Source organism: Oryzias latipes, chromosome 8, assembly GCF_053564925.1.
Source record: "Oryzias latipes strain Hd-rR chromosome 8, Olatipes_Hd-rR_3.1".
NCBI classification, from domain to species: domain Eukaryota; kingdom Metazoa; phylum Chordata; class Actinopteri; order Beloniformes; family Adrianichthyidae; genus Oryzias; species Oryzias latipes.
In genome coordinates, this window is record NC_136244.1 from 6834296 (window position 1) to 6851716 (window position 17421).

Below are 17421 nucleotides of genomic sequence, written 5' to 3' on the forward strand. Positions count from 1 at the left end.
AAGAGCGGTAGAGTTTATCCTGTCACCTCACCATTTGGCTGCTTTGTGTTGCGTGTAAATACCGTTTCGCACATTTACTCGCTTGTAAAGCATCGGTGCTACATCAGCACAATAACTCACCCAGTCACAGGTACCGTAAGTCTACAAATCTGCAGTGTGAGAAGTTCATTTGAGCAGCCTTCCCATTCATAATTAGCTGTGTTCCCTCACAACGTCCAGCTCATCCTAACCTGCCATGCAGCCTCCTCATTTAAACCTTAGTGGATATAGTGCTCAGGTTCAACTGCAAGTAAATTAGAAACATCTAACTGCAATGTTGTGGTACACTTGACTCCAGATTTTTTTTTTTGAATTATTTGTTTATTATTTTTATTTATTCGTTCATCTTCTTTACTGTTTTATCCCTTTCAGGGTCATTGGACTGCTGGAGCCTATCCCGGCTACTTGTGGGCAAAGGCAGGGGACACCCTGGACGGGTCGCCAGTCTGTCGCCATCACACACCCATGTACACTCACACCTAGGTACCATTTAGAGTCACCAATTAACCTATGAAGCAGTGGGAGGAAGCTGGAGTCCCCTGGGAGAACACAGAAAGGTCCTCCATTGATGTTCTGTTTTAGGTCTCCCAGCCGGGGGCCTTCTTGATGTGAGGCAAAAGCCTTTAGAAATAGAACATTAGAAGACAGGTTTAAGGTGTTTTATATCAAAAAACAGAAATAAATCAGCATACATTCAAGTCATTTTACATACTTTTTATTATTTAGTGCATATTGTGCTTAAAATACTTTTGTTCCATTATGTGGAGAAATGGTAACAAAAAACACTTAACGGTAAATGCCAGTTGGTAAACAGAATTAAATCAGTCATTTGAAAAATACATAATCGTTAATGTAGGAAAACTAAAGAAGTGCATGTTTATCTGTTAGGAAACATAAGAATAATAAATTTTAAAAATAATTTCCTGGTTCTAGATGGTCCAAACCAGAGGTAGGAACAGAAGTCCAAAGCTCCTGTTTGGGCTATATAATAAATGTTAGACAGTGTAGTACAAACACCCACTGTCATCTGTGAGTGCAAATAATCAAGTGTTTATTTTTCCTTGAGTTTATTTTCATGACATGATTACACATAATATTGATCATATTTGTATTTATCTAAATAGCAAACCAAAATCTCTTCAGATTATAGTTTTTTTGGGGTACAAATTCTGTTTGTTTCAAGCAAACAGCTTCTAGTGAATCACTTCAACTTACTAACAATTTGAAAACTTAAAAGTGAGAGAAAGCCACTGCATGTACTTATCATATGTACACAAGAAATGAATATGATTCCACTGCATAAAATTGGACTCCTAGCTTGAATTTATTTGTTCCAGTAGACTTCATAGGATGATTTCTCAGAGTAGTTGGTTCCTGCTGTTCCTGTACAACTTCTGACTTTTTCCTTCACCACCTTCACAACCAGACCTCCAGCCAGGGCGAAGCCTGCTGCAGCTTTTCCAATCTCAGCCACTGCGTTCAAAAGGCGAGAAGTTGTAGCTACTCTGCATCCTTGTAGCTCACTGCCAGTCCTAGCAACCACCGGAACATTTGCAGCTAAATCCTGAGCCACAGCAAAGGTGCCCTGATGAGTCCCTGCAGATATGGTTCCAGCAGAGCCTGCTGCATGTTCTGCCACAGCTGAAGTTAGCTGAGCTGCAGCTGCAGAGCCGGCATCTGCTGCTCCGACAGCTGCAGTTTCAGCTCCACTGAGAGCTGCAGCACTAAAGCTGCTTCCCTCCAGAGCTGCACCTAAAGCTGCACCAGCTCCCAAGGTGCAACCTAAACCTGCTGCAACCCCCACAGCAGACGCTCCTACTAAACTGACTTGCTGAAGGGCATCTAGGGCGCCCTCCTGAGGGCCGAGAGCCTCAGTACCAGCAACAGCTCCGATGGACCCGCCCACAACCACACCTGTAGCTGCACCTAACGCCACAGCAGTTTTTCCTGAGGCTGCAGCCACAATCGCACCAACCGCTTTCCCAATACCCGTACCTCCTGCAACCGACATTCCAGCAAGCTGACTGGCAGCAAAACCAACAGAACTGCCCACAAGAGAGACTCCAGCTGCAGCAGCTAACGGCACGGCAGCTCCAAATGCAGCCCCCACTGCCATGCCTGTGGCCCCAGAGGCCACCAGGATCTTAATTTTCTCCAGCACCTTTGGAGAAAGAGCCGCTTCCCTTCTGATGCGACCCAAGGATGAACGAAGAGTCCGCCGCTGGCTGACCGACCTGCTCCCACCCTGATGTCGGCCTCTAACATTTCCTCTCAGAGGAGAAAAGGGGTTATCTCTTCTTTCTTCTGTCCACCTTTCCACCCTAAAACCAGATTCCTCTCTATGATTTGGCTCCAAATCTTGTTTTCTTCGTTTTGGTAGTGTATTCTCGTCCTGATCTGAATCATCTGCAGGCCCTCGCTCCTTTAGCAATTTCGTCTGCTCGTCTCTGATGGCAGCCTCTGCCTCTAAAAACATCTCATTACTATAAAACCCTCTGTTACTCTGCTTAACCAATTTTTCCACTTTCAACAGTAGTTTCTGTATTTGCACTGAGTTGTTGGTATCTTTGTTGTTGAAGACATGGTATCTTCCTCCACACCTTGCAATCAGAGCTTTGAGGCCAGCTGGTGCAGTCTCCAGATAATCTTCAATCGTCATGTTTTCCAGGTCATCCCCTCTAGTGAAAAGGATGATGGTGTGATGAAGAACAGCAGCTTCTCCAAAGATCTTGATCAACTGGCAAACAGCCTGGTCCTCACAGTCTGTATATCGTCCTACTGGCACAACCAGGAGGAAAGCATGAGGACCAGGCGCAGAGATGGAAATACACTTGGCTATTTCTGCATGAGTCTCCTCCTCAGTGAGGTGAGTGTCTCCAAAACCAGGCATGTCCACCACTGTAATTCTCCTCTTACTTTCCTTTTTGGCAGCCAGTCCATCTTCCTCTGTGTCCTCTTCTACCATGACCTCAGCGCTACCAAGCTCACAGATCCGTGTGACAGAGCTGGCGCTGATCTGCGACAGGAACTGCTTGCGGCCCAGGATGGTGTTCCCAGACGCGCTTTTCCCAGATCCAGTCTTCCCAATGAGGACGAGTCTGACTTCCTCATTGCTTAAGGTTTTACCTTCTTCGTCCACCTCCATGTCAACAGGTTCTTCTTTCACTTTCTGTTCACCTGCAGGAAAAACTAGAAGAGACATTTTTATTTTGTAAAATAGTTCATCCATTTTCACAGCTGTCTTATAAAAGCTTAATCCCAACAGAAACAAACACCAGCTATAATACTGACTTAGTTTGTGAAAACAGCTGAAGCATTTCTACACTTTAATTGGAAAAAAATGCAGAAATTTTGTTTTTTTCTTGTTTCAATAACTGCATTACACAAAGTAATACTCCAATAATTACACATATGGAGTACACCATTTAGCTTATCCTGCACTAAAATAACCGAGGCTCTAAATTTGATTGGTAGACTCGTTTTTCTTTTATTTTCATTACAGTGATTTAGTGATTAAGGGAGAGAGAACTTGGTGGGTTTTTCTGGGTTAGCGTCACGCGCCTCTATCTTGTGAACTAGCATAAATGCTGTCCGCGGTTCCGGACGGTTCTGCACACAAAAGTCAAACAATTAGCTTCAAACACGAAGGCCTAAAACACCAACTATTCATTACTTCATTCATAACAACGCTTAACGAGGCCATTCAGTCAAACTTCAGATGTAAAGGTCGAGTTTGAACACATATAATCGTTAGAAATTGCACTAAAAACTTCAGTTATTTAACTAAGTGGGTCAGATACTAACAACATGATAAAAAAAACAGGTACCGGTAGAAGATGAATAAAAACAAAAACTTACCTTCTTCTTTAAAGTTTGAAGGCATTTGTACTTATGGTTAAGGTTTCCATTTCATCCTGGGAGACAAAGGACTAAGGTCAGGGGCTAAACTCTGCTCAGTCTCGAGATGTAAACACTGTTGTGACTGACAGTCTGCTGCCCCCTGCTGGTTCAGGAGTCAAACGTCACGACCCGGAAGCAGTAAAACCTTGCAGTTCCTTAAATGACCACTGGGGGAGTAGCGACAAGGACAAGGCTCTGTTTACTTCACTGTCACAAACAAACAAATACACAAACAAAATAACTTAAGTAATTCCGATTTCAAAAACTTTTTCACGTTTTTTGTTTTTACAGCAGAGTAATAGGGCCACCATAAAAGTAAAACAAAATATGTGAGAGAGAAAAATGACAAAAGGTTTTAATATAAGAGTAGAAAGTCAACAATTTTAGACAGAAAAGTAATACAAATCATAAATTTATGATTTAAAATAAATGACAATTTTCTAAAAAAAAAAGGGATTAAATAGATTTTTATGATTTAAGACATTACAGGATAGTTTTTGTTTACGACTTCTAAGATGTACAACTTCATTCTTAGAATATGGAGATTTTTTTCACAATTAATGACTTTTTTCCTCATAACTTACACATCTTTAGTCTAATACAATTTATTTCGACTTTTTTTCCCATTATATTATAATCTCTTTAATTGTCATTCTTGTAAAATTGGGTTTTCCCTCAATTTAACTTTATTCTTGTAAAATTTCAACTTTTTTCTTCTTTCTTTTTTTGTCATGTTTTTCTGTTTGTACTAGTCAGTTTTTAATTAGAGGTTTGGATTTTTTTAAGGTTTAAACAATTTCGTGTTCCTATACACTTCAGATTAAGTAACATTCAGTCAGCAAATGCAACACCACAACACACTTAAAAAATAGTTTAGGTTAAAGATATCAGAGTTGATTTATTTCGTTTATAGTTCTTACAAAATGGCTTGTTTATTCTGCAGCAATAATATTCCTTCTCTGAATAGACATTTATTTTTAACAGTCATAAATTTACACAAACATTTCAACCATAAAATACATGAAGTCCCAGCAAATGAAAACAAAAATTAAAGGTATTTAGAGGCAACTGCAGGGTTACATACTGCATACAAAAATCCAACACAACAAAATGTTTGTGCCCCTTTGATGAGAACAACAAAGAAATAACATTTATAGGCAAAGTTATATGAGATCCCATCAGAAAAGTCCCTTAATATAATGTTTACTTCATAGCTGAACCTAAACCAGTGGAATGTATGCATTCACACATTTATAAAGCGTATGGGTTTTACACACACACACGCACACACACACTCGCACACTGCATCTAGATCGGACGGTAAATTTTGGATTATCAAAGTTTCAAGTAAACTCCTGATGCCACTGCTGCTAAATAACACCCCAAAGTTCACTTAGATAACCCCCATATGTTCAGAAATGCATTTCCCTCCATGAAATTCTCCGATTCTAAACGACAGCTGATGGTTCAAGTCTCGTTGGACTCTGACTAACCTCCTCAACCCCCCTTTTTTTTGTCACACTGAGGATTTTTCTCCTGTTAACATCGCAGCTCCTGGCTTTTGTTTCAGTGACAGCCGCCTCCGTTTTGCTCGCTGTCCTCCCAATCCTCGGTCTACAAGATTGGCTGCTCCTTGTGGACCGTGCTCTCGCTCCCAGCTCCTGTTCTCCTTTACTCCGCTCCTCAAGAGGAGGAACGCTGCGTTATAGCTCGGAGCGAGAGCGGGAGATGCGAGGACCTTTCCTGATCTCTTTCCTCTTTTCTTCCTTCCTCCTCCTCTTCTCCTCCTCTCTGAGGATTTTTTGGAAAGCTTCAGCGGTGTGAAGGACCTACGCAAAACAAAAGAGATATTTGCTATTTTTATTTGAAAAGCAACCACAGAACGGAGCATTACAGTAAAGTTTCTTTCTTTCTGGTTATTCTCTTACTTACATCATCTCTCTCTGTGCGGTACGGGTTTATAAAGTCTGGGGCTTTCTCCGTTATGCCCAGCTCCTGTGACATCTGAAATATGAACACAAGAAATGAGAGGAGCACGGTGATCTGTGATGCTTTTGGGCAAAGTGGGAAGTTTCTGCAGCTTGAAAATGATTTAAGGATTCAAAAAAACGAAGACTTAACCCTCCTGGTCCACCACGAAAAACCACAGAATAATCCCACTGAAGTTTCATTTAATAATTATAAAGGAGAAGACGTTTATTTAAATTTTTCCCCCATTAAGGTGGAAATTGATGGAGTATTTTAATCTTTTTTGCAGCAGACGTCTATTTTGAAAGTGCATAACCTACAGCCAAACCTCCACCATGCTGCTGCAGTTTTTTCTCTTTGTTGCAGTCTGCTGCTTTATTGCAAGGCTTCCATTTTTTCCCCTCCATCCCCTGCAGTGAAATGTTTCCACTTCAACCTGCTCTGATATTGAATTCTGCTTTTAGCCAGCAATAGACACAAAAATCTGTTCACATCTTTGAGGCAAAAATAAAGAAACAGCTTCATTCCTGACATTTCCCAGATGATGTCATCGTGATTTGGCTCCAGAAGAATCTGCATTTCTGTGCAGCCGGCTCAGAAAGCATGAAAGCGGAAGAAAGTTTTTACGCTCTTACAAGAGTCAGGACGTGCTGGTGGGCTCCTCCTGTGAAGACTCCTGTCTGGTTGCAGAAGTTCAGCCCCCAGCGCAGCAGGCCTCCCCAGTCGGCATTGCGGTCATAATAGTGGTGCACAATACGTGGGAAACGCAGCGCCACATCGCCAAAAAATGCTGTGTTCTCCACTATGTGGGAATAGGCTGCAGAGAGAGCAGAAGCACGTTAGGAAGATGAAAGAAAAAAGATCAGTCGGTTTTGTTAGAGGGACACTAGCTGAATGAAAGTAAACCTGGATACATACCGTAAATTCCGGACTACAAAGCGCACCCGATTATTAGCCGCACCCACCCATTTTCACGTGTTTAACTAATTTTATACATACACAAGCCGCGTCGGGGTACAAGCCGCATGAATTAAGCAAAATTGTCATCCTGACGGTTCACTTCCTGACTCAGAGTGTAAGTGTGCTTTATTAGCACACAGTGGGTGGAGTCATTTTTGCCTCAGGCTCATGTATTTGAGTCTATCTGCATCTGCCAAACAGTATGCACCTCTATTCTGTTCACAAGTTCCTCAGTTATGGTTTTTATTTTATTTTTATTTTTTTTAACTTATTGACAATCTAGGTATCACACATAAAATTACAAACAGTAACCATATAAATCAACATTACATCCCTCAGTTATGATGAGGAAATTTACATCCCCGATCCCCCATTTCCCATGAGTCTTAGGGGCTAAAGGCGGGGCCAACGCCCGGCTCGCCATTCTGTTGTACGTGTTTAAGAATGAGCAAGTAGCAGCAGTGCATGGAGGGGTGAACGGGTAAAGCTCTCCTTCCGCTTGTGTCGCGGCAGCGTTATGGGAGTAACAGGCTGGTTAAAAAACACGCTAGTAAAATAAAGCAGCGACGACTGAAAAGCGCGTGCCTCAGCGCGATACGCGCGCCTCCTCGCGGCGCGTGGGTCAGAAGTTTCCTTCCACAACAAACACTTGCTCCGCGGACGCCTCGAGTAAGCCCTGGCTGCAGCCTGCAGAATGGCTCGACGCCTCCGCGCTCCCGCGCGCTCCTTGTCTCCCCTTCCTATCTATTCCGACAGCTCTGGCCAGCGCGGCTACAGGGAGGAGCGCTTCGTCCCCATTGCGCCGGTGGACGGAGCAAATCGTGTCTGTGCAGAGCAATCGGACTTAATACTGTACGTTTTGTGTATGAGGGGCGGATGCGTTGTTACGTGTGGGAGCCTTCAGACTGCCATCGGCCCCGCAGCTCACACGACACGCAGTCTCCAGCTCACACGGAGGCTGTGAGCGTTTCAATGCAAAACTCTGCTCAGTCCTTAGAAACCGTTAAAACGACCACGTCAATTTGTGTTTCCAGTCGTGTCCCGACAAAATAAAGGCTGATATTATTGCCACATATTTACGTGCAGCCAGCCGAGTCACTATGACTCAGAGGTAAATGCACTCCTGAGCATGCGCTGTTCTCTCCGTCACGCAGCTGACCGGCTTTTCCAAACCCGTTGGTGATTTTTTCACGCTGCTTTTAATTATTGCTTTTATCTTGAAAGCTTCATCATATTGTAGCGGCGATCACGTGCACGTTGGGTCTAATGGCACCAAAGGATTCTGGGATGCGGCTGGACATGCGTGTTTCGTTTTGTTGAACCATGACTGAAGTGTCTAAGACCTGAAGTCAGGTCCATGCTGTTTGGCTGCTTAGAGGTGTGTTGAAAAACAAATGACTTGTGTTTGATGTTAGAGAATTCAAACCATTCACTGTGTCCAAAAATACATACATGGCGGCCGCCAATAAAATCCAATAATTAGCCGCGTCACTGAATAAGCCGCAGGACTGTAAGCGCAGGAAAAAAGTAGCGGCTTGTAGTCCGGAAATTACGGTAAATAAAAATGGACAAAAAAAAAGATCAAATTCTGAGCTCTAAGTAAAGGTGAACAATTACTGTCAATTAATTTGCCCCCAAGAAGAAAGTTTTGCTTTAAGTGCGGCAGATTTTTCGTTTGAGTCCCATTCAGACCATCTAATGATCCATTTCAAAGTGTTCCTAGTGGTCATTTAATTCTGATTTTGCCATTTTAGCTAAAATTAAAAGAACCTGTGTGGTTTTTTTGGACAAAGTTTCTACAGAGCGGCAGTAGGTTTACTAGAAATTCACCTCTGAATTGTAGGTGCATAGTAAGCCTGCCCTCATTTCCCAACAACCCCTCTGTTTACACTCTCTTCTGCTAGCTTACAGCCGCCCAACATCACTGGTGCAACAAAAATGGTGAGGCATACCAGAGCCACCTAGCTGTGCAGTTTTGATCCTGATTTCAGCTCAGACGAGGAAAACAGAGACGTACATGGATCGAGTCTTCTGGATATGGATTCATCAGAATGGAGCAGAGCAGGAAGCTGGTGGCTCGCTGTTGTAAGTTCTACGTCAGACCTACAATCTTTTTCATCTGCTCCTGATTCACTATGATTTGAACGAAGAAATACTCAGAAATACAACTTTATGCTTAGATTTCTTTATACATGTCCTCCATCATCAAAAAAATGCCACAAGAACATGTTAAAAAGAATAAAAAACACAATTTCCTCTTAAAGAAATTGGTTTTATTTCTGTCTTAGTTTTTGTTTTTTCCCCTCTAAAAAGGTGTCTACAGATTTGAGAAACTTCATTACAAGACTTTTTAAAATCACACTAAGTTCAAGTTTGAGGATCGCGCTAAAAACAAATATATATTTAATAAAGACTTAGCTTTTCAAGGCATCAGTTTGAGTTAAATTACTCCCTAGATGTGTTAAGAATCTGCAGCTACACTGAAACCATCTGAGAAAATCCAGTTTCTGCAAAGGCAGCATCACTTTCATTCTGTTTTAAGACACCAAGGACTACAAAACATGTTCTTTTAACAGAAAATATTCAAGTATGTGCTTTATTTTAAGATCCTGATGCGTTTTCCCCCCAAAAAGGACGTGTCTGGATGTGTTTAAAAGCTGAAAAATGCAGAGGAGAGGCGCTGGATGGAAATGTTTAAACCTCCAGACACATTTTTGTCTTTTTTTCCTACAAACATTGAAAAATTCCTCTGTCTCTTGGCTCCAAGTCATGTTCGCTCTGAATTCCTAGTTTCTCATCGACTAATGCTGGAATGAGCATTTTTCCTCATTTTCTTTGTTACTTTCGGGCAGGTATAACTCGTGCTCTTTCAAGGCTGGTCAGCCTTCCAGCTAATTCCAAATCCAATAATAATAATTCTGCTCTGAACACACGGCAATATTTTTCCCTGACTGCACCAGTTCTGGTTGATGGTTACATTCAAGTGTTTCTCTCAAATTACAGGAAGATCTTTTCATTGACATTCCTATTCAATGATTTTAAGGAGTTCCTCTCTGTAAAATGAATGAATGAACCTTAATGGTTTCCAGCACCTGTCAGGAACTGTAAAGAAATCACAAATTTACCTTGGAAAAACGTGTGTCTTTTTATCCCAAAAGAAAAACTATTTCAGAAAAAAAAGGTTGTTTTCTGCAAACAAAGGAGGAAGTTAGTTGATCAGTCATCAGGTTAAAAAAAAGAAAACTAATTTCAAATAATTTTAGCAGCTTTCAAACCTTTAAACAGAAAAACTGGAGCATCTCTCCCTGTTTGTAAACATCTGCCATTCAAGCTCATGTCTGAGGGCCGCCATGGCCGAGCGAGCTCCAGAATAAATGAAGAGAGAGAGTTCCAATAATGCCAAAGGATTGACCTGGAACATTCACTGTTAATCTCTGACTGCTTGGCAGCGGTGACGTCCTAAATCACAAATCAAAACGCCCACAGCCCCTCGCAGATCAAGCATGACTCAGGATCCAAACTAGACTAAGACTCTCTGAGTCTACACCCTCACTTTGGAGAGCTGATGGACGGGGTGGCAGCAGAAATAAACATTTCAAGGAATCCTTCATGTGTTTCCACCACAGAGGGTAGAAACCTGCAGTTTAGAGAGGAGGGATTACACGGCAGCATCAAAATACTAATCTCTGTTCTGAGGAGTTCTGTTCACTGCTGGGTGATTGTTGAAGACCACTCAAATGAAAAAAGGAGTTTTTAACATGTTCCTGTGGCAGTTTGCAGACAATGGATGACGTGTGTAAAAAAAAATTAAGCCCAGAATTGCATTTCTGAGTATTTCTTGATTCTAATTGTTGTAGATCAGGAGCAGACGAAACAATGCTGTTTGGAAAGATGGAGCAATGACGTAGGTGCTACAATGCCTCCAGTTGTAGACGGCTAGATCCATGTTCAAGATATTTTTAGGACTATTAGTCGCTTCGGAGCATAAGTCACACTTTTGGGAGAAATTGATTTAACAAAATATGAAAAGAAAAGCAGACATTTAAATCATATTTTGGAATAAATAACAATAATAGACTGAATATAAACACTACTGTAACATACTGATGCTAGTTTAACTTCATGAAACATGAATCTAGTAAATTAGAGCAGCTTGTGAAGAGTTATTCAGACAACTGTAGCATAAAGAACATGCTAACGTGTTAACTCAACTCTTTATATCACTTTAAAGCACTAAATCGGTTGAATTCTTCATCCTCTGCGTCACTTTGGAACAAGCCTGGCGTAAGACTGAGCGCCGCTTCTTCTTCTGTGTTGCTGTCAGTAGTAAATACTGAAACACACGCCTACAGTGCCTTCTAGTGGTTGTTGCTATTTATTTCTAAATATCACATGAAAGTCACACCCCGGCCAAACGTCACCACAAAAAACCCCAGTGACTTATACTCTGAAAAATACACAAAGTCTCTGTTTTCCTCGTCTGAGCTGGCATCTGTAAAGCTCCAACATTGCTCGCTATTTTTGTTGCATCGGTAATGTTAGGTTGGGGTTGTGAGGGGCTTTAAGCTAATCAGAGTCTAAACAGAGAGCTCCCAGCAATGGGGAGAAGTGGAGGCAGGGATGCTCAATGCCGATGGTCGCGCCCACAACTCAGAGTTGAATTTCTAATGAACTCCTGCCACTGAAGCTAGCCATTGGCTAAACACACCTGATCCAGTAATCAACAGCAGATAAGGCAGGGTTTCTGGAAAACTAGCAGGAGGCCGGCCCTCGAGGCCTAGATTTAGGCATCCCTGTCCTAGAAAATGACGGTTGTTTTTTTATTTTGGCTGAAAACAGCATAACCGTCATTAAAAGACCATCTGGAACCCTTTTATAATAGATAAAAAGACAATCAGTGGGTCTTTAATGAGCTTTGACAGGAAGTCAGACCTTCTTTGATTTTGTCGTCCATGGGGAAGGGATCGTTAGGCTTCAAGTTGGCCGCCACCAGGACCTGTCTGGAGTCTTCCAACACCTGGAAAAAAAGAGAGAAGAATTCAATTTAGAAACCTTTTAGGCCGCAACTTGATCTTCATCACTCCCGTGGCCATGTTTTATAGAGCTCTTTAGGAGCCCGGACTGAGATTACAGTCGGCGAGGCAACAGTAAAGCCCGTCATCGATGCACACAGAGTGGAACAGAAGTGCTGACAATGTTCTCCTGCCAGCGAAGCTTGCTTATGTTAGGTGTCCTTGTGAGGTATGTAAATGCACAGATAACTGTCCACCGGCAGAGTAAATCAAAGCCCGACCTGCTGAATGGCATTCAAATAAAAACCACCGCAGTGGTGGGTTTGAAGATGCAAACCATTTATTCTTTAACGCAGAAAGGTTGTGAACTAAAATAAAGCTTGGGCCTCTTCTGCGCTCCGCTTTCACTGAGGCTGTGAGGCGGCACGCACCTTGAAAAGGCCTTTGAGCATGATGTCTATGATCTTGTATTGCTGGTTGATGTCATTCAGCTCCACCAGGTTCTTGAGAGCGTTCAGCTGGTCCTTCCTCTTCGTCTCAAACAGACGCTTGTCTGGCGGGAAACGCTCAGGAAGATAAGCAACAACATTTCTCGCTAAGTCGGGCTCAGAAACACGTCAGGGAGGATACAGATCTCCAGGTTGGAGTCGTGGCGCGGCCGCTGCGGGTCCGAGTCTGCGGCGCCGAGGGCGGCAGCGCCGAGAAGCAGCATCACTGCGCTCACACTCCACATGGTCACCAGGGGGAGGCAGAGAGGCACCGCTCTGAACACAAATGAACCATAAGAATATGATTATAGAGATGTACGGTTTCGTTTCTTAAGCACTCCTGGAAGCAGACGTCCTTAAAGAGAACCGTTACGCTCGTCGTGCGTTTTACCTCAGAGAGATTTCTGAATCATGACAGTTTTTTTACTCTCAAAGCTTTAAGACATTCTTTCCCCTGATCCTCAACCATAACCATCAGAAATGCGCAACAGAGAGACATTACAGGAATAAAAAGTCAATATGGCAGAACGGGGGGGGGGGGGGGGGGGCAGCAGCAGGCATTCAAAGAGGGTCTCCTTATGTCCTTAAACACACCTGATGTCTGGCACTTGCTTAATCCCTGGAGGAACTTCTACAATCTGTACCCGGCTGTCGCTCTGCTGTCTTATCAGTCTTCTCCGTTACATCTTCCTTCTCCTCTGAGGCGTTTCCCACATCAGAAAGTGCTAAACAGAGGAACTAACAAATGAAATTTTGATGAGACATAAGAACCCTTCAATAAAGCATTAGTGTGTCGGTGGTGATGCACGAAACAATGGATATGAGATGTAATTTACAGGATGGATGTATAATTTAGCGATGCCTCGTCAATGGGATTCTCAGGAGGGATGAGGTGGGTTTGAACGAAGGGTAAGAGCCATGAGAGGGAAGGAAAGGAAAGGGAAGTTAAGGCTTTTAGATGTGTTGCAGGGGTGGAGTTAGGAGGTAAAACCCTGTGGGAAAACAACAGCTTTCCCAGTAAATATTTCATCCACCTTCGCACTGAAACTGGAAGGCACAGACAGGAGTAAAATGAGGAAGAGACTTGATTTCTGTGCTAAATGAAGGAATCTGTTCGTGCCTGGGCGGCACTTCTGTCATTTGAAGTGGTCGGAAGTGAACAAATGTCTGGGGCTGAGTGCTAATCTACGTTGAGTGATTCCCCTAAAGAGTGGGACTTGAATCGGTTGGGGGAGAAGCATGCGCTCCTGGACGTTCAGCATCCCTCTTCACCCCACAGTTCAAAAGCAGAACTCAGTGGCTGCCTGGCAGCTCGGACTTCACATAAAAACATCATTTATAGACGTAAAAGCCCAGACAATTTTTTTATAAAGTATTTGATCAGAAACAAGTTTGGCTGAATGACGACAGGATCTGAGAAGGATTTTCTGTAAAATTTGACACGGACAACCCTTGAGGTGTCCTTTTTCTGCCCAGCAGCTTTGCTCTTCCTGAGGCAGGAGGGTGTTTGAAGCTCCTAAGCAGGTAGGCATGTAGCTCCTCCAGACATTTGTGAGCAAAAAAGCTCTTTGAACAGCTTAACACATCCTGCAGCTGTTTGACAGTGAAAGAGAAAAGGCTTGAGACTTGATCTTTTGTTTGACAAGGCCAGAAGAAGTTTTTCTAAACGTTCTTCGCTCATGATGGTCAGCATTTAAGGTGGATCCAGATTTGGTCTGCTGTGTTGTGGAGAACTAGAGCAGCATGATGAAGTCACGGCAAGCCCACACGAATCTCTCTGCTGCAGGTCTTTTCTAACAATAGTCTCAGAGCAGAGATGCTGAAGCCTGGTGTCCTGTGTGGCGGATCCACATTCCTGCTTTGTCAGGAAACAATCCAGCATCTAATCAGCTGTGATTGGATCGCCTGATTTGAACTCTGAGCACACAAATGGCTTCGAATCATAACAGCCTTAAAATGAGAAGGATGATAATGTGAGGCTGATGATGGCTAGGCGTGCATTTCAGAAGAGGTGGAGGTAGTTTTCTCTTTTAGGGAGCATGGAAACGTAAGACGTTCATCCATCAGACGGGCAGCTGGATGTGCAGCAGGAGGGGGGGGGGGGGGGGGAATCCTGTTTCCCTTCAGGCTGCAAGCCTGCTGAGGAAGACTTGAATCTGAAGGACTGACACTTCACATCTCCATCATCCAAAGGGCTCATCCTCCGCTCCATCCATTCATGCAAAGTCAGATTAACCAACATGCTTCATGTTTCACTGCTGTGTCTGAGCAGAATTATGTGGACTATTAATTACAGCCTGCTTAATTAATGTCATGCCTCCCCGCCTGACCCTGGTTTATTTTAATCACATCACTGATTAGGGGGGGGGGGGGGTATCTTTATAAAGCTTTATTTTTTAAGAGAAAAAGTGATGCATAATCACAAATCTAGCATAAAACATATTGTAAATAAATATAAATAAATAAATAATAACAGGATTTCCTAACAGCTTTTAAAAATGAGTCAAAGTATTTCTTTCGCATTCAGATGAAACACCAGCAGACAGATTCAAGCGATGGACAGCGGAGCCAGAGCTTTACTCACCGACTGAGTGGTAGCGACGCAGCAGCAGCGGTTGGCGGGCAGCGTTTGCTCCGGAGCACCGCGCGCGCGCGCTGCCTGATCTCTCCGGACCCTTCAGTCACACGGGGCGCACGCAATCTGGCCGTCTAGCTCGTCAGGTGACGGCGGCGGACGGGGTTCATTCACATGCGGCTCTGGCTGCTCCGCTCCACCAGCGCCACGATCGCACCGGCTGGTTTCTCTTGGACGAATGACAGCGAGCGGGCGCTAAACGCGGAGGAGGACGTGGTTTCTACACGGCGGACTTTCACAGGGACACCGCCCGTGACTCCAATTTTTCACGTGCCTCTTTACCAAACTACAAGACTTGAACCAGTTTAAATATGCTTACTTAAAAATAAATATGTAGACAACATCGTATGCATGTGAATTCAATGAATAATACAAGGACTTGTTCAGAGCTGAAGCTGAAATTTATTTATAAACTGCTCTGTTTTAGCCACGTCAGTCTTAAGATGAGGATATTTTATGGATGAAAAGTTCAGATAAAAAAATATGATGGTACCAAAACACTGTAAAGCACAGTTTACTTATAGGTATGGCCTTAAAAAAATGTATCCAATAAATTCTGAACACTATAACTCATTAACAAAAACACGCAACTGGAGTTTTACTTTGAAAATTAAAATTCCATTTCCTGCATCCATCAAATCTGCAAACAAAAGCTAATTTTTAACTGAAGTCTGCGTATCTGTAACTAAACATTATGTATTATTTAAGCAGAACAAAGAGAGTGAACATGGAAACAATACAATAATAAAAAAATAATAAAAAAGTGTCCAATACAAAGCAAATAATCATTCTGAAACTACAAGCTTGAGTCTGCAGTCAGAGAGAAGTCAGCCATGCAGACGAGGACATCTCCAACATAACTGTAAACCAGAATGAAGGAATACTTTAGTCATTTGAAATAAGTAACTAAATTACATTTTAAATACAAATAACTGCAAGTCTTTATCATCACAAAATGTGCACAAATACATCATACTTCTTGTCTTAGTTATTAAAAGTATGCTGTCTATGAGGCTGGATTGACATAGAAAAACAAAAGATGAATTCATACTTGTGCTGTCCAGGTGAGTCAAAAAAAGATGTACTTTTAGTGTATGGCAGAGCATATTCTGTTCAGCACACTGTCAGTAAAAGCAACAACAGATATCTATTAAGCTGCCAGAAAAAAATCAATGGCAGCGCGCTGCTGATGTTTGATGGGTATCCTGCACGCTGCGCTGACACACCACATGTACTGTAAGTATTGACCCTTTTGGTATATGTCATTACCTGCAGAGAAGCTGCAGGCTCACATCAAGTCATTTTGGTCTAAGTGTGCATATTTTGCATGAAGGATGTTGTTTATCAGAGTACTTTGGGGATATTAGGGAAGAGTTTGTTTAAATTCAAGTGATGGATACACAGTGCTGCTTGGCGGGGTGAAGTCAGGGCTCTCATCTGTCGTCTGCCGTTCCAGCGCCTCCATCATTCTCCTCACTCTGAGCTTATACTCCTCTGTGGTTGGCAAAGCAGTCATCTGGATCTGAATACAAAACTGACACTTAATGTTTGGTGTTAAATGGCCATTAAGAATATCTATATCTTTACTTTTGCTTAAGCTGATTCGCTATGGCAACCCCTGAAGGGATATGCCGAAAGGTGACTAACACTAACAGCCATTTCACAACAGAGGTCATGACAGGCGTCTGAACCTTGAAACAATACAAAGACAAATGTCAAAACAAAGCAAAAAATGTAAAGATTTTGAGACAGAATTCAGTCCAAATTTGTTCAACTAGGTCTAAATGTCAGTCACAATGCTTTTCTTACTGAAGTTTAAGTTGTAGGTTTCAGTGTAAACCTTTGAATCGAGGATGAATTTGGTTGGAGTTTTTACTTCACCCAGGAGGAGGAAAGCTCAGGCTGAATCAGAGCAGGTCTGATCATCCGCTGCGACCACTCGGGGTCAGAAAAGAGCAGAAAAAGACGCAAAAACCCTGGAACATGTTATTGGACCAAAAAAAGATCTGTTTATAAGTGAAACGATGACATTAAGTCTTTTTCAAACCATCAACAATATGGAGTAACAGGATTCTGCTCGGTGAAAAATGACGCTTCAGGCATGAAGGGCTCGTTGAGTGGAATTTGGTTCCCCCAATTCAACAATAATTGTAAATAACATCTGGACAGCCCACATTTAATCCATACATCCATTTTCCAACCCTCGTAATCCATTTCAGGGTCATGGAGTTGCTGGAGCCTATCACAGCCACTGTCTGGTGAAAGTGTGGTACACCCTGGATGGTCCATTAGTCCATTGCAAGACCACACAGAAACACACAACCACATATTTGATCTCTGATTAAAGAACAAAACAGCTGTTACAAAAACAAACAAACAAACAAAAACAAAAAAAATCACCCCAGTTCTTGCATTAATA

At 42.6% G+C, this 17421-nt stretch overlaps 3 protein-coding genes across 10 annotated transcripts in view; all 3 read right to left on the reverse strand.

Moving 5' to 3' along the window:
* Positions 1-738: 738 nt before the first annotated feature.
* LOC101155604 (uncharacterized) lies at positions 739-4054 on the reverse strand. Of its 3 annotated transcripts, XM_078951363.1 has the most exons (3): positions 3898-4054; positions 2956-3228; positions 739-2817 (listed from the first exon to the last, which is right to left on the reverse strand). In XM_078951363.1, exons 1-3 carry the CDS (start codon positions 3920-3922, stop codon positions 1364-1366), a joined length of 1752 nt encoding a protein of 583 aa, XP_078807489.1. In that variant the 5' UTR covers positions 3923-4054; the 3' UTR covers positions 739-1363. The 3 variants fall into 3 exon arrangements, with proteins under 3 accessions (XP_078807489.1, XP_011476816.1, XP_011476817.1); XM_011478514.4 differs by having other exon boundaries at positions 739-3228; XM_011478515.4 differs by having other exon boundaries at positions 739-3216; positions 3898-4051.
* Positions 4055-4811: 757 nt separating this feature from the next.
* On the reverse strand, positions 4812-15256 carry ccdc134 (coiled-coil domain containing 134). 2 transcript variants are annotated; one of them, XM_078951364.1, is made up of 8 exons: positions 14952-15256; positions 12962-13105; positions 12510-12643; positions 12311-12432; positions 11800-11884; positions 6543-6724; positions 5872-5943; positions 4812-5768 (listed from the first exon to the last, which is right to left on the reverse strand). In XM_078951364.1, the coding sequence occupies exons 3-8, from the start codon at positions 12610-12612 to the stop codon at positions 5643-5645; spliced, it is 690 nt and encodes a 229-aa protein (XP_078807490.1). In that variant the 5' UTR covers positions 12613-12643; positions 12962-13105; positions 14952-15256; the 3' UTR covers positions 4812-5642. The 2 variants fall into 2 exon arrangements, with proteins under 2 accessions (XP_078807490.1, XP_078807491.1); XM_078951365.1 differs by lacking the exon at positions 12962-13105 and having other exon boundaries at positions 14952-15241.
* A 125-nt stretch (positions 15257-15381) lies between these two features.
* The window catches only part of mei1 (meiotic double-stranded break formation protein 1), a 67466-nt gene continuing 65426 nt past the window's right edge, over positions 15382-17421 (reverse strand). For 4 of the 5 annotated variants that reach the window (XM_078951361.1, XM_023957961.2, XM_023957960.2 and 1 more), the window contains 2 exons: positions 16403-16524; positions 15382-15862 (listed from right to left, as the gene is read on the reverse strand). In XM_078951361.1, the coding sequence (XP_078807487.1) occupies positions 15799-15862; positions 16403-16524 (186 nt within the window). In that variant the 3' untranslated portion in view covers positions 15382-15798. The remainder of the gene's footprint in view (positions 15863-16402; positions 16525-17421) is intronic. The other variant, XM_023957964.2, reaches the window with a different exon arrangement.

Bases quoted from the DNA above. Each gene is read 5' to 3' on its own strand.
- ccdc134 (XM_078951364.1), bottom strand. From the start codon at position 12,612: ATGTGGAGTGTGAGCGCAGTGATGCTGCTTCTCGGCGCTGCCGCCCTC. The intron at 11,885-12,310 runs GTGCGTGCCGCC...CTTTTTTTCCAG, and splicing joins TGCTCAAAGGCCTTTTCAAG to GTGTTGGAAGACTCCAGACA. The intron at 5,769-5,871 runs GTAAGTAAGAGA...TGTTTTGCGTAG, and splicing joins ACCGCACAGAGAGAGATGAT to GTCCTTCACACCGCTGAAGC.
- LOC101155604 (XM_011478514.4), bottom strand. From the start codon at position 3,922: ATGCCTTCAAACTTTAAAGAAGAAG. The intron at 3,229-3,897 runs GTAAGTTTTTGT...TGTCTCTTCTAG, and splicing joins TTCAAACTTTAAAGAAGAAG to TTTTTCCTGCAGGTGAACAG.